The sequence below is a fragment of the Ochlerotatus camptorhynchus genome, unplaced genomic scaffold (assembly GCF_037179485.1).
Source record: "Ochlerotatus camptorhynchus isolate MF236.1 unplaced genomic scaffold, CSIRO-AGI_Acam_v1.1 ptg000292l, whole genome shotgun sequence".
Lineage (NCBI taxonomy): Eukaryota > Metazoa > Arthropoda > Insecta > Diptera > Culicidae > Ochlerotatus > Ochlerotatus camptorhynchus.
In genome coordinates, this window is record NW_027040781.1 from 1,146,090 (window position 1) to 1,162,422 (window position 16,333).

General features: G+C 42.2%; 1 protein-coding gene across 1 annotated transcript; it reads right to left on the reverse strand.

Annotated features, from left to right (window-relative positions):
* Positions 1-1,179: 1,179 nt before the first annotated feature.
* On the reverse strand, positions 1,180-15,869 carry EloA (elongin A). The gene is made up of 5 exons (XM_065228525.1): positions 15,297-15,869; positions 3,960-4,182; positions 2,180-3,795; positions 1,814-2,108; positions 1,180-1,749 (listed from the first exon to the last, which is right to left on the reverse strand). Exons 1-5 carry the CDS (start codon positions 15,366-15,368, stop codon positions 1,664-1,666), a joined length of 2,292 nt encoding a protein of 763 aa, XP_065084597.1. The 5' UTR covers positions 15,369-15,869; the 3' UTR covers positions 1,180-1,663.
* Between the last annotated feature and the right edge of the window lie 464 nt (positions 15,870-16,333).

The window sequence follows — 16,333 nt, forward strand, 5'->3', positions numbered from 1 at the left end:
AGCCCGAGTTTGGCGTCAAGAAACAGTGTTAGACTTTTGACAAAATATCTCAACGATTGGTTTCTCTTTATCAAATCTTAAGGTAAATAAATTTGGAAGCCATCAGTAATAATAACATTCCGTTTGGTGCTAAACTGGGCTAGATTAAGAAATACTAAGTGCGAGTTGTGCTTAATTTGCCGGAAATGGGGTAGTTAACCCTACGCATCTTTGCTCAATTTCTTCTCGAGGTAGGAAAACCCTTGCAGAGCGTGATGCTTCGAGTCACCTAGTTGAATCACATTGCTTCGAAATGGTAGCTTCACAGTCTCCCTTATTCTGCGAGTCACGTGACTCTCTCTCACCGGTGCGGTGACAATTGTCACCTCGTGTGAGGTGACTCTCCATGCAAATCAAATGGAGTCACCTCACACGAGGTGACTATTGTCACCTCACCGGTGAGAGAGAGACACGTGACTCGCAGAATAGGGGGGAATATCTAGGATGATTTCATAATTCTGAAAACAAGAAAATTGTAGCGAAGTGAGTCGAAGCCACCTTGGTTGTTAGAAATTAAATACACAGGAAACCCCCGAAGAACACGGTGGACGGTGCATTCCATCGATCAAGAGGTTCTTATTTTAGCTCAGCTTTGTTTATCTTACCATGATTTTAATTTCACAACAGTTGCCCGTAAAATTTTAAAATCGGATGCCCTGCGACTCACCTATGGACAGCCCGAGACCCACCGATGGGTCTCGACCCGATGATTGAGCAACGCTGGTGAATGGATATCCTGCTCCAACAAGATACGTGATGATGAATCAGCTATCCTTTATACAAGCAACTTTCCCTATTAACGGATTGACTAAGTAAAAAGTCTCCCTCTTTCTCTCATCCGGCATAATTGCTATCCTAAAATCGTCATTCGAATCTCCGTTAGGTACAAATCCCTTAATTACATTTTGACACGCCTGCACGATCACTTTTCCACAGACAAACACGTAATTGCCTAGAAAGATGAACCCATTCTATACGTCCCCCTTCGGGAAGATTATTCTAACGCATATAGTTGCTGTGGTAGTCAACAGAAGAAAAGAGGTAGATTTCGTTCTTCGATAGGTGAAACCGCACTGAGCCGAGTATTAGGTACCTGTGACTTTCTCAATAAAATCAAAATAAAACCCACACACCTGTATGTCTATTTTTACGACTGTAGTAACAGTCGTGTATTATTTCAAAAAACAAAAATTGGAGCCTACCTGAACCATAACCGTACGCTCAGGTGCGAACATGATTTACAATTACTAGCAACGGAGCAGAGTAAACAAAACGGGACAAATTATTTACAATAGATGTGTTGTACTCGGTCCCCGAAGACAGGCCGCAGAAACTGTTCTAGTTGCTAAAAAAACATATTTCGCAAAGTAAAATTAATGTATAAAAAGAACTACGATCAGATACAAACGAATAAGTTAAATAATTTCAATTACGAAATAGTAAAAACAATCGGAGAAAATTTGGATTGTGATCTGCCGTACGATACGACTCTTAAATATACACTTCATTCACATCTTGTTGAGTAGTAACAGTTCTATCATCAATCCTGTCCTCTGCGAGGCGCTTGCTCGGGTAAACTGTACAACATTCGATTAGCTATAAAAACGCTTTTCCGAACATCCCCCTATCGACGGAAACCCTTGAAGCCCTTGATGGATTGCATGACCTTCGACATGAGGGGTGCCTTTTTGGGTTTCATCGGGTGGAAAACTGTGGTAGGAAAAATAAAGAGTTATCCGGAGTCTTTCCCGAACAACGACAGTTTGATGCTTACCTTGAGTTTGCGCAGTATCCCGAATGCCGGCAGCTACCTTGAGTCGTGAATCGCCAGCTTTGGCCACGTTGGACGTAGCGTTTTTCAGGGCGGCTACCCGAGCTGCCGGCGAGACCACCGGTGCCTGAGCGGTTCCATAGCGAGCCTGTTTGCTGATTACACTGCGAGGTGGTTTCACAGCCGAGTCTACATAGGCAAGCTGTGTCTTCCGGATAGGAGCCGCCTTCGCCACCTGCGATTGTTTAATATTGGCCGTTAGGCTGAGCAGTTTCGTTTCCCGTTCCTCCGAGCAGCGCTGTGGAATGGTGAGCAAAAAAAAAGGTCGTTAATTAATACGGCTGAGCTATATGGCAAATCAACACTTACGATAAACATCTCCCGCCAGGACTCGCATTCCTCTTCCTTTCGTTTCTGGCTGCGGAAAAGTCGCTTACAGTGCTGCTCCCACAGAACGTCACTGTCCTCCATCAGGTAGGAATTGTAATTCTCCAGCGTGAAGAGCTGATCGGGGGAGGCACGTTCCAGGACGGGCTTTAACAAGTCAAACGGAATACCTCCCGTGTAGTCGATGAGGTCAATGTGTTCCTGCAGCAACCGGATGCACAGATTGTACAACGTCGGAACCTCCCCATTGTAGCTCTTGACTCCGGAATAGACCTTCGTTCGGAGGTTCTTGGATTGCATGCTGAGTCCAAGTGCTTCCTCCTCTGACATCGGGCGCTTTTGAGGTTTTCCGTTGTTCGAGAAGACGCACTCCATCACGGTCTGATTCAGAGGCATCGGTTTGTAATTGGGCGAGATCATGGGTAAAGATTCGACTATTTCGGCAATTTGCAGTGGCCCCAGCTTTGGTTTCTGTACCAGCAAAGAAGGAGTCGAAGAACAGCTACTGTATCCACTGCTGCTGGCCGTACTACTTGGCGATGCCGATCGCTTCGAACTGCTGCTTCTGCTCGACTTCACCGGTGGAGGGGGCATACTGCTGGAAGAAGTCTTAACCTTATCCGTGCTTCCTTTGCTGGAACCTTTCTTCTTGGACGTCGAAGGCATTCCAATCATAGCTAAGGCATCGGCAAAGCTCGCTCCTCCGCTAGTGTCGTCATCTTCGTCATCGAAATTGTCAGGAGGCGGATCAGTCTTTCGCTTCGACGAAGATTCCGTTTTCTTCTCAGAGGAGCGGTTCTTGTCTTTCTCTTTGCTGCTACCACCACTGGAGGATGATTTACTACTAGACCTATCCTTACTGCTATTGCTACCACTGCTACTACTCTTACTTCTAGACTTGCTTTTGCTCTCACTGGATTGATCGTCCTTAACTTTCTTCATAACACTTTCCTCTTCATCCTCGGACGTCCTCCTTTTGCGTTTTTGACTTTCGTCTTCCTTTGTGAACCCATTCAAACTTTCCTTCGACTTGGAGTGATGCTTATCGCTGGAACTAGCTTTCTCTTTACTGCTACTGTGACTGCTTTCCTTCCCATTTGCGTGACTAGAGTCCTTCCTACTGCTGTGCTTATCCTTCTTCTCCTTCCCTTCATTCTCGTGCCTAGAGGACTTCTTAGAGGAAGAAGACGATGGCGACGACGAATGACCTTTGCTACTACTACTACTGCTGCTGCTACTACTGTGATGTTGATTCTTTTCCCCATCACGATGCTTCTCGTGACGATCACGGGATCGGCTACCGTCCTTGGAACTTGACGAGCTATGGTGACTATGTCGATCGCTCTTATGCTTGCTGCTGCTACGGTGACGGTCTGAGTCGCGATGGGAACTTCGCGCGCTTCGATGGTCACTATCGTGACCATTCGTTACTTGCTGCTGCTGATGCGGGGTCTGCATCTCCTCCTGGTTGTCAGATTCTTCATCCTGCTGGTGCTGCTCTTCTTCGTCCTCATCCTCTTCATCCTGAACCTCCTCTTCATGGTGATCGTCACTATGTCGATCCTCGTCTACCTGAAGGCATGACTCATCGTAATTGTCTGCAATTGGGTAGGATAATTCGGAATGCTTCAACTCTCCACGAGCACACAATTTCAAACTTAAGCATATAAAAAGGAAATCTCACATTTTATTCAAGTAAAAATGGTCCCGAACGTGAAAGCAAAACAAACTCAAAACAACTATCAGTGACACCTTTGCGTACCTTCGTCCTCCTCCTCGTGATCCTGATGTTGCGGTTCCGGTTCGCCGGTGTCGGATTCTTCCGCCGCCACCATGTTCTTCCATTTGCTAACCAGTGCCTTGGCTGCAACGCCCACCTCGCCGTCGTACTTGCGAAGTCCATTCACCGTGCGTCCGATGCCCGTTTCTTGCAGGTGTTGCACCGACACTGGCAGCCGATAGAGCTTCCCAATGCAGTGAACGAGCTGGAAATTAGAAATGAGTATGAGTATGAATGAATGTTGAAAATCATGTTGTTATTCCAGTCTTCTCATAACTGCACAATATTATTAACCTCTTTCACTCTATCCCACCACCCACTTGCGACAATTCACCCCCTCCCAAGAGATGTTGCAGTTCAATGCTGTTGCGCAACATCATCATGCATACACCTGCACTGAAACAAATCGTCACGGAAATTAGATTGATGAATTTCCAAGAAAGATTTAGATGAACATATCAAAAGATCGATTCTCTTCATTGACTTTCTCTTTCGATAATAACTTGAGTACCGAACCGTTTCATGCAGTCGTACTAGAAGCTAGATTTTAGCTTCTTTCATCGATCTATGTGCTGAAAATAGTTGGGATTGTCTTAACATGGCCGTGAGGATGCAAAGAGACAGTCGACGAAGAGAATCTATCAATGTTACATAGGACCAGTGTTGGGGAAATATCAAAAAATCAAATCTCACCAATGCCCAAGATCACGCTTGATTTTCGTAGACAAAAATCAATCTTCGAGCCTATCATATGGTTTAGCAAAAAGTTGATTCGATCGTACTGTCATCGAAACAGGCATACATAAAATATACTTTTATGAAAAAAGGAATGCTCGTCGATGACTGTTTAGATGCATAGCATAGGTAAGATACCTTTCCCGTATTACATCAAACTGCATCGATAAAACTTTGTCAACAATTCTACAACAATTATCTCGACGTGTGGCTGCTTTTCTCCAATCCCGGCCATGACCCGCGCTCTTCGAATTTTGACTGCCCTGCTTGTCAGCTGATACCAACCGGATTAGAAACGGTTATCATTTAGATGGGACGGGTTTTGAATTATGGGCTACAAAATGGTGAGTTGACAACCTGGAAGGAGCGGAATACCTAGCCCTGGTCCTCACAAGTTCCTACTTCACGCCTCCCCGAGTCATATGGTAACAAAAGACTACCAGCTAAAACATGGACACAGCTGGGTGGCGTAGCCTGGGCATTGTTCAAATTTCAGCAATTCTGACTATGTTAGTCATTGTGATGATGCCTCTGTAACTCCCAATCATGGAAACCCGGAACGCGCCGTAGAAAGCCCTATGGAAGCCACCAATTCCTCCGTCTCAGTCCTGCCATCAGCAACCTTCGTTCATCATAGTCGTTTCGGACCTGCTGTCGGATGTGGAGAGGGGGTCTTCCAACCCACTCACTATAGCGAGTATCCAATGAGACTTGATGATGGTCAGTTATTACCTGATGTATCTGTGATTTCCAGGGAGAGCAGTCGTTCGATTCCTTGCCGCAAGCAGGACGTCTTGATCTTCTACCAAAACGCCGGTGGAATGAATTCTGATGTTGAAGACTACCGCCTAGCTGTATCGGATCGTTGCTATCGAACTACTATTATTATTATCGAACTATCGAATCGAACTATTATCGAACGGTTTCCAGTCAAGTCTTTGGTCCTGACTACGAGGTCTTTCGTTGCGATCGGAATCCTAACAACAGCCGTAAATTTACTGGTGAAGGTGTCCTTGTAGCTGTCCGTGGCGGGTTGGAGGCAAAGGCCATCGAAAACGATTCATGGAACTATGCGGAGCAGGTTTGGGTGATCGCACACTATTTCTATGCGATCTGTACATTCCACCTGATCGAGTCCGCGACAATGAACTCATCGATACTCACTGTCGGTCAGTTTTCACAGTTATCGAAAGTGCCACTCCAGTTGATGAGATATTCATTTTTGGTGACTTCAATCTGTCAGGCGTTTCGTGGAGTCCATCTCATAGCGGATTCCTGTACCCAGATCCTGATAGCTCTACATTTCACGCAGGGTGTAAGAGATGAACTAGCCTATGGCTAAAAATCTCTCTAATAAAGAAAAAAAAAATCACGCAGGAGCTATTAGTAATCTCGACAACTACAGCGCAGCGACGCTTTCTCAAAATAACCATGTAGTTAACCAAAATGATCGTAGTTTGGACCTCTGCTTCGTGAGCACACAGGACAGGGCTCCATCAATTTCCTCGGCTTCTTGTGCTCTAACTAAACTAGTTCCACACAGGGTTCCTTCCATTCATTTTGGCTAAAAAAATGTTTTATAAAATTATGGAACAATAAGATATTATAATAATATTTTGTTTGTGTAAGCAACAAGAAAAGATTGTGGAGTTTGTTTGACACATAATACCAGCCAATGTTGCTGCATGAGAGTCGCAATAAGCGATTTTGTCATTTATCTCACCCACTCTTCACTCTTCACTCTTCGCGAAGAGGCGATCGGAAAATCGCTCATTGTGGCTCTGTCAAAGCTAAATTTGCAGGTTTTATGTGTCAAACACAAACTTTAAAAATTTGTCTTGTTCCTTACACATACAAAATACCATCATAATATCGTATTATTCCATAATTTCCTAAAACATTTTTTTAGTCAAAATGAATGGAAGGCACCCTGGTTCCACATCACCCTCCTCTAATTGTCACTGTTGAGGACAAACTCGAGCGTGATTTTGACGACTATCCTGCTACGGTTTCTTATGACTTCCGTAAAGCTGACAACCGTAGCATCATAGATGTATTGTCTAGCATGGTATGGGAGAACATCCTTGATCCAGATGACGTTGAGGCTGCAGCGCAAACCTTTTCACATGTCTTGACACGTCCCAAAAAGAACTCACCACAAAGTGTCTCACCATCCCTGGCAGACGAGAGAGCTACGTAGGTTGAAGTCAATCAAGACAGCAGCATTGTGAAGAATTACGAAGTATCGCACGCTTTCTCTGAAGCTACATTATGTGAGGCTGAATCACATGTACCAGCGAGTCAGTCGTGAATAAGTTGCAAGTTTCCAACGAGGCATCCAGCGCAAACTTAAGCTACACCCGAAATCCTTTTGGAACTACGTGAACGAGCAACGCAGGGAATCCGGCCTCCCATCGTCTATGGAATTCAACGGAGAAGTTGCTGCCGCCGTTCAGGATATATGCCACCTTTTTTTCCGAAAAGTTTGCCAGTGTATTCACTAATGAGATACTAACTGACGACCATATTAACCTGGCTGCCAGGAACGTTCCAGTAAATGATCAAACGCTGGGTGCAATTTATGTTAATGCTGAGATGATTTCTCTGCTCAAGTCATCCTTCAATCCTGGACCTGATGGAGTTCCAACTGTAGTTTTGAAGAGACATATTGCTAGCTTGTTAATTCCGCTTCTTCGCCTGTTCCGAATGTCTCTCTCCAGTGGCATATTTCCATCTTGCTGGAAATTTGCGCACATGTTTCCCGTCCACCAAAAAGGAAGGAAACGAGCTGTGGATAACTATCGAGGAATTACATCGTTAAGTGCCGTTTCGAAGCAATTCGAGCTAGTGATTATGGAACCGTTGCTGTCCCATTGCAAGCAGTATTTGAGTGCTGATCAACATGGGTTTACTGTCGGCCGCTCTACAACCACCAATCTGCTGTGTCTCACATCGTATATAACCGAAAGCATGTCGGATCGGGTTCAAACGGACGTTATTTATTCAGACCTATCCGCAGCATTCGACAAGTTGAACCATGCTATTGCGATTGCTAAACTCGACAGGCTCGGTGTATGTGATAATCTTCTGAGTTCGTTTCGATCATATCTTACCGGTCGGCAACTAAAGGTTGCCATAGGAGTTTGCAGATCAGCTAGCTTCTTCGCCACATCAGGTATACCTCAGGGAAGCCACATGGGACCGTTAATTTTTATACTGTACTTCAACGACGTGCATCTGGTCATCGAAGCTCCTCGGTTATCATATGCAGATAACCTCAAAATCTTCCTACGAATCTGCTCCATTGCTGACTGTCACTTTCTTCAACGTCAACTGAATGTATTCGCTAGTTGGTGCAGATTAAACAGAATGGTAGTGAACCCAGCCAAATGCTCCGCTATTACGTTCTCACGAAAACAATAACCGATCATATTTAGCTATGACCTGCTTGGCTCGACAATCGAACGCGTGAATCAGGTGAAAGACTTGGGTGTGATCTTGGATTCGCAGCTTTCATTCAAGCAACACATTGCATATGTTGTCGATAAGGCGTCAAGAACTTTAGGGTTCATTTTTAGGATAGCTAAAAACTTCACTGATATCTACTGTCTAAAATCTCTCTATTGTTCGCTTGTTCGATCGACGCTTGAGTATTGTTCAGCGGTTTGGAACCCAAACTACAACAACGGTGCCGAGAGAATTGAATCTGTCCAACGTCGCTTTCTTCGTTTTGCGTTGCGTAGATTGCCTTGGAAGGATCCGTTTCGATTACCCAGTTACGAAAGCCGTTGTCAACTTATCGACCTAGAACTTCTCTGGACTAGAAGAGACACAAGCAGAGCCCTAACCGTGGCCAATATCCTGCAAGGAAGGACAGATTGCGAGGCTATCCTGAGGTAAATTGACCTGAATGCTCAACCCCGACCGCTTCGTAATAACCTTATGCTAAGACTGCCTCTACGTCACACACATTATGGAGCACACATAATGATGTTTTACTTAAGACTAACATTAAATAAGTTAAGTGGTAAAAGCAAAACATAAAACAAACTAAACACTCACTGGACACTAATAATAATAATAATAAAAGAAGATCTTAAAGTTTTCCTCAATTGTTCGTCGCTTCTGAAAAGACCTCAGTAAATCGGCGGCGTAGCGTAAGGCAAGGGATATCGTAGTCGAATATCGAGGCGACTCTATTGAAGGTCCTTTGAATGCCATCGATAGCGGTATGCATCCCATAATTTGTCCGGCGTAGAGGTAAGCGCAGCATATGATTGTTCCGTAGGGCTCTGGGCTGGACATTTATGGCGATACCCTGCAGAACGGCGGGACAATCGATTCTGCTCTGAAGAATGTCTACTACGAACAAGGCTCAGGATACGTTTCGTCTAGACCGCAGGGTCTCCAGATTGATAAGCTGGCAGCGGCTCTCGTAACTGGGCAGATGATAAGGATCACGCCAAGGTAGCCCACGCAAGGCAAATCTTACGAACCTTCGTTGTACAGATTCGATCCTTTCCGAGCCATTGAGGTATACTGGATTCCACACTGCAGGACTGAACTCTAGAATTGGGCGCACTAAAGAGCAGTACAGCGATTTTAAACAGTATACGTCGGTGAAATTCTTAGCTATGCGTATGATGAAGCCCATTGTTCTTGATGCTTTATCAACGATGTACGATACGTGTTGCTGGAAGGTAAGATGGGTATCCAGTATAACTCCAAGATCCTTAACATGACTGACGCGTTCGATTTCCACTTCCGAGCATTTACTTGGGTTGACTACCATTCGATTCAGTTGGCACCATCCGGTAAAGTAGTTTAGTTGATTTTGCAAGAAAAGAGCATCGGCAATTGAGCTGATCCGATGAAAAAATCTTTAGATCATCGGCAAATGATAGGCGAGGCCCTTTCAGCTCTAGGTTCACGTCGTTGAAGTACAACAAAAATAACAGCGGTCCGAGGTGACTACCTTGTGGCATTCCTGACGTAGCCCTAAAAACTTCCAATTGGCAGTCGCCGATAGTGACATTCATCCAGTGGTCCTTTAGATAGGAGTTGAACCATCCCAGAAGTGAGCCATTAACTCTTAGTCGCTGTAGCTTTGCAATCGTGATACCATGGTTAATAGAGTGATGCAAAATTTGAAATTTTCGCTCCACAATACTTAAACGATTCCAAATCGGATCCTGACTAACCTCTCAAAATTTGAACCCATTTGATAAAAAACTGAGATGGCACAAACCATTTGAAGTTTGTATGGGAATTACTATGGTAAAACCAAGATTTTTGTTCATGTCTATCTAATAATTCACCATATAGCTCTGCTTCAAAAGCTTTCAACTGTACTTGTAGGAAATTTTCCCAGCTACAACTTTGCTCAAGACCACTTTTTGATTAAATGCAAGGATCGAAAGTTATCAATGGTTCAATGCGCTGATGTCTTATGATCATGCTCAATCAACTGCTCAGCAGGCAACATTGGTGTTTCTGGGGCGTTGAATAGGGCACAAAAATCATGGCTACTATGTCACACTGCAAAATACAGTGTTGTCTACAGAGCAGCTGCTTGAACATGTCATAAGTTTTTCAATCTCCAAATAATTAATAACTTTTTCCTGTCTCGTTTTAAACAGAAACGATCTGGGGCAAAGTTGTAGCCGAGCAAATTTTCTATAAGAATGGCTATCGAACTGTTTCGCAGCTCAATATGGAAAAAAAAACTAGAAGACAATGAGCAAAAAGTTGAGATTTCCCATAGTAATTTACATATAAACTTCAAATGGCTTGTGCGAAGTCTGTTTCTAACCAAATGAGTTGTAACTTTGGGAGGCTAATCAGGACCCGATTTGAAACCATTTAAGCACAGTGGAGCGAAAAAGTCAAATTTTGCATCAGTCTAATGGTTAATCTTGTCGAATGCTGCCGATAGATCAGTATAAATAACGTCTGTTTGAGTCCGTTCTGCCATGCTCGTAGTGATGTGCGACGTAAGACACAGCATGCTCGTAGTAATTGAACGGCCGGGTATGAAACAATGTTGGTCATCGCTCAAATACTGTTTACAATGAGCAAATGAAGGCGCCACTACGAACAACTCATACAGTTTCGAAACAGCACTTTCCGGTAATTGATATAAAAGTTTTTTTTTAATTCTGGACTAATCTGTGAGATTTAATCAAAATTTCTAAAACACACCAATTTTGTGAGGCTTTAGAAAATGTTAATCATGGACCATAAAAAATGATAAAAATTCAGATGTTAGACTTTGAAATTTTTCCAAGATTCCTGATTTGAAAATAGATCTCAGAAAACATCAAAGGTTCTTGGACTTGAAGAAAATATTTATGATTCGGGCCAAGGGGCAAGACTGGTGTACTCAAAGTTAATATATTTGCAGCGAGTAAATGTAACTTCTTCGTTGAATGAAGTTCTGTAAATAACCACCTTCTGACAGAATATGTTGTTTTCAATATTTAGTTTTCGTGCATTAAAAGATCCAAGTTAGATTGCTCTTGTCCAGACCAGGGGACATCAAGGCTTTTTTGCTTTCTCGGTATCCCTTCATCTCTTTGTAATGTCTTCGAAATTTTTGGTTATATAGTGGTATGATTTCAAGACCAAGAAATTTTGAATTTGGTCAATGCAAATTAATACTCATTCTTACAAAATCGGCCAAAGAGGCTTCTCATCTTGTTGGATTATATGCCTGAAATGAAGCAACTCAACATTATAATTATTTAAGGTTCACCGTGATCAGCAAAATCATATTTACAAGCTTCCATAACGGGATTTAATTCTCAGAGAATATTTAGCCAACAAAAAGTCAAAGTAATGGCCAACTGTCACCACAAACTTCGATTGTGTTCCGTTGATTCTATTCTGAAACGTATATAAAGTTTTTCAATGAGTGATCATCGGAGGGAAGCAGGAACCACCACATCGCATTTTTCATACTGAGATTGTTCAGAATCCCCCTTTGGATTAACCTGAATCTTCCCTGTTATTGTTCGAAATCTCTATGGGATTGTCCGAAATCCGATCTGAGATTATTCGGAATCCTTTCTGGAAATGTTTGGAATCTTCCCTGGACTGTCATGACTCCACCAGGAATCTCTCCTGGGATAGTCAATAATCCCTCTTGTGATTATCCGGAGTCCCCTTTGATATTGTTGGGAAGCCGCACTGGGATTGTCCAGGAATCTCCCCTAGGCTTATTCGAAATCCCACCTGAGACTACCAAAGAATCCCCTCTGAGACTGTCATAAATCCTCTTTGTGATTGTCCATCAGAATCCGTTGCTAATGTTGCAGAACTCGATCGTCATCGGCATGGCAGTAAAGCAAAACATCTCTGGCTGTTCCGTAAGGTCACCATAAAAATCATCCATCAATTTACGCTTGCCATACGAAAGTACAATTGCCTTCCATTGCGGAAATATCTTCCTGATTCAGCATTGTTTGCTTTGGTTTCAACACAACAATCAGGTTGTTAAGTGTATATGATGTTGAGCAATGTGAGTTACTCAAAACTAACTCCGATTTCGCTCTTTATAAAAAGCTGCCTTGCTCCAAGATGCTGGCATTTATAAGGATAATTCCGAATTCTCAGGAACATTCTAAGAGAGTTCAGACTGAAATTTCAATTTATTTTTGAGGAGAACTTCAAGCGAAAACTTATTTCTGCTAATTGATGAGGAGATTTTCAATGAAGTTCTGGCAGTGGCGTCCCGTAACCTCACTACCTGTGCACCAACTTTCAAAACCGGATTTAATACCATATTCATACTCGAATCTATTGAAAAATACATTTAATCTTCTAGTTTACTCGATATCTATCCATTGCAAGCAATATTTTGATAGTTGTTTATATTTTGAGAGTTGGTGCACAGGTAGATTGAGGTTAAGGAAACGCCACTGAGTTCTGGGAAGAATTCCTAGATAGCTCTGAGGAAAATTAAAACGAGAAGAGACTCCACTTATTTCTAAAGAGAATTTCAAGGAGAGAAGGAAATTCAAAAGATTACTTTAGCATAATTACTAAGCAAATGTCTGAATAATAACAAGGGCATTCTGTGAGCATTCCATGATATTTCTGTGGAAGCTTGATTCCACGGGTATTTAAGAAGAAAACTAGGACTTAAACGTTACCGGGAAACACTAGCGTTGGATCGTGCAAAACAAGACAAACGTAGAAGTGGATCATATGACCGAAAACTACGAGCGAAGATCATAAGGGCAGTCCAAAAGAATCCTGGGATCTCCGATTGTGATTTGGCGAAAAGGTTCAGTGCGGCACACCGTACAGTTCGGCGAATCTGTATGCGAGAAGGTTTCCGGTCGTAACATGCCAGCAAACATCCCAACAGGACGCTGAAACAAAACCTGGTTGCCAAAAAGCGTTCAAGGAAGCTGTACAAGCAAGTTCTGACCAAGTATAACGGATGTATTTTGATGGACGATGAAACTTACGTAAAAATGAACTTTGGACAAATCCCGCGCCAAAAATTTTACTTTGCTAAACGTAAGGAGGATGCTCCGGATAAATTCAAATTTGTCTTTGCAGATAAATTCGCTCGCATGTTGATGATTTGGCAAGTCATCTGCAGTTGCGGAAAGAAAACAAAGGTTTTCGTCACTGGAGCGACTATGAATGGATAAATTTGCAATGAGGAGTGTCTCCAGAACATAAATTTGCCGTTCATTCAATCACACGAAGGTCCCGTAAAGTTCTGGCCTGACTTAGCCAGCTGCCATTACCGCCGCGATGTCATAGAATGGTGTAAGCAGAATAATGTCGATTTTATTGAGAAAAGTATCAATCCACCAAATTGCCCAGATTTTCGTTCCATTGAAAATTTTTGGGCAATTATCAAGCGCAAATTGTAGAAATGTGCCAAAACAATCAAAACACCATCTGATTTGGAGAAGTGGTGGAAAAGGATGGTAGATGAGGTTGACAGTACTACTGTGCAAGACACGATGAGAGGTATTCCGCGAAAAGTTCAAAAATTCATCCACGAATAATTTTTGTTGTATTCTTCCCTTTAAGCTAAATAAAAACCATACAAAATGAAACCTTTAGCGTTTTTGTACTTTATTTCCTCTTGGAGAAATGACCTATTTTGAGCGGCCAACTTCTAAATATTATTAAAGAAATTCTTGAACAAATCCCAAAGTCCTGTGAAGGGTTCCAATCTGAATTGGAAAAAAATTGATTCTGAGACTTCATATTTTACTTATCCCGAAGATGGATGATTAACAGAAATATTTGAAATGCTGAACTTTTTAATATTGCTAATATAAAATAAATCAAATGTTTGAGAATTCTTAGCATTTTAAGATTCTTACAATTTGATCATTATATTGAGCTCAAACAAATGTATGAAAGTCTAGGGCACTGATAATTTTTAAAATCTGAGATTTAAGAACCATTTCTAAATTTATAGACACTTAAAATTGCAGACTTGAAGATTATTTCAAGACTCAGAGATTGATATACCGTTGTAGGTTTCTCTTTCTTTGAAATATGATCAGTATGATCACTCATTCGATATTGTGCCCTCTCTTGTTTGAAACCTGGTTACGCCCTTGTTAATATTTACCATTTTCAAGAAGCTGCTTAAAATACTTGTGCACTCCAAATTCTATTTTAATTTCCAACTGTCGACATGTGTCTTCAAAAGTGTTCCAAAAACATGAAATGTCTTCAGAATATCTGCGGAAAATGAAAGTCGTCACAGGATTTCAAAAGTCTTCAAAATGAAGACCATGTCTTCAAATCTGGGATTCTGTTTGACACAATATTTTGACGGGATATGTGCTTTTTAGCTGGGACGAACATCCAACTAAAAAGCAACCCCACCGATAACTCGTGGTAGATAACATTTAATCTTTTTGAAGTACCCGGCGAGATTCGAATAAAGTTGCAAATTCACCCGTATTTTTTACAAAACCGATGGTCAATACTGTCGCAGGCCGTTTTTTGAAATTGATGAAAGATCTGATGATCCGTTTGATGAACGGTGGAGGCAAACCCGAATAGGTTTTTAAGCACTTGTATGGTTATTTTCTTTACAAGAATAGGATTGAACGTTGAAACCACAAAAGATCGCCAAAAGATAACAAATATAATCAAGCTACAAATTTGTTCTAGTGTAAGTGTATGAAAACCGCTGTGACAAGGTAATGTAGTGCGACATGTATGTATATTTGTAGCAATCATACTACAGTACAAAAAAAAACCTTGCGATAAGGTGGAAAATTATTCGAAAATAATCGATTATTTATATTATTGATGCAGACCTGAGAGGAAGGCAGATAATATAATAAATATTATTTAATACAACTACTTGCCCACTTAATAAAGCTCTCAATAACGATAGCACTGAAGCATCCGTCCAGTTTGTCCCCACTTGAAAAACCACTAACCGCATGCACTTTCATACTTTAAAAAAAAAACCCCACTACACACATCCGCTGCATCCAACCAAACCAAAATGGGACTCTCTCATTACCATCGAAATCCCTCCCACTTCCCTCTGTCTCTATAGAACACCCCCGAAAACAGTACCGTACTTACCCTGGCTTCATCGTTCAGTGATCTATCGATGCTTTTCTGGTAATGGTTGATAATATCCACAATCGACGACATTTTCCCCGTACGAATATTTTAGTCCAATATTTTGCAACAGCAGAGCAACTTCTGTAGGTTACCCACGGCAAGTTCCCTTCGCCTTCAGTGCACGCACACAAGGTGGTCGGTCGGGTCGGCCAATGGTATTTAATTTATCCAACCCCAATCACAGGCTAGTTAGCTAGATTTTCAGGAAATTCACTTTTTTTTTCTCGAGACGTGAAAAACGACTGCGTCATACGACGAGACGATACTCAGTGACTGCGAATTTCACTTTCCGCACACGGCACGAACTCGCGCTTAGATCATTGCTATTCCACTCCACCAAACCGTGCACTCTGGTAGCCCCTGGGAACAGGATCGATCCGGAATTCCGGGTATTCAAGCAGAATTTTCCAACAATCTTTGATTTCCACGCACACACTACACGTCGCAATTCGCCATTATGCTTACGTACGATCGCGAATGTACGATGAAATGAGACAGTTTCGGTTTCGTTGTTGCTGCTTGCTACTAAAATATCTGGCACTGGCTGACTGTCTTGTCTCTTTGCCGTCAGCTACCTTCTCTTTTTCGCTATCTCTCCTTGATCGGGAAATCAGCACCAACAATTCAAATGGGCGAAACTACATTTGAAAGCAACGACTTCATTAGCCAATTTCTCACAAATAAAAACACACCAATGCAAAAAGCAGTAAAAACCGATGACGGAATATACACCCAATCAATGGCGTTGTAAATCAACGTCGATGGGTGGAAAATTTGTGATTGAAATCATCTTTTGTGATAGCAATTTCGCTCTTTTTGAAAATTGATGCTGAAATGTTGTCCGAAAGCGCATACCGCTAAACGCACCGCACCACTACTAATCCGTTTGACACTTGTGCTGAATATGTTTTGCTTCTGATCAATAATGTTGTAGGACAGGGGTGTATAAAAGGTCCAAGGTGTTTCCACATAAAAGGTTAAGCCATGCACACATT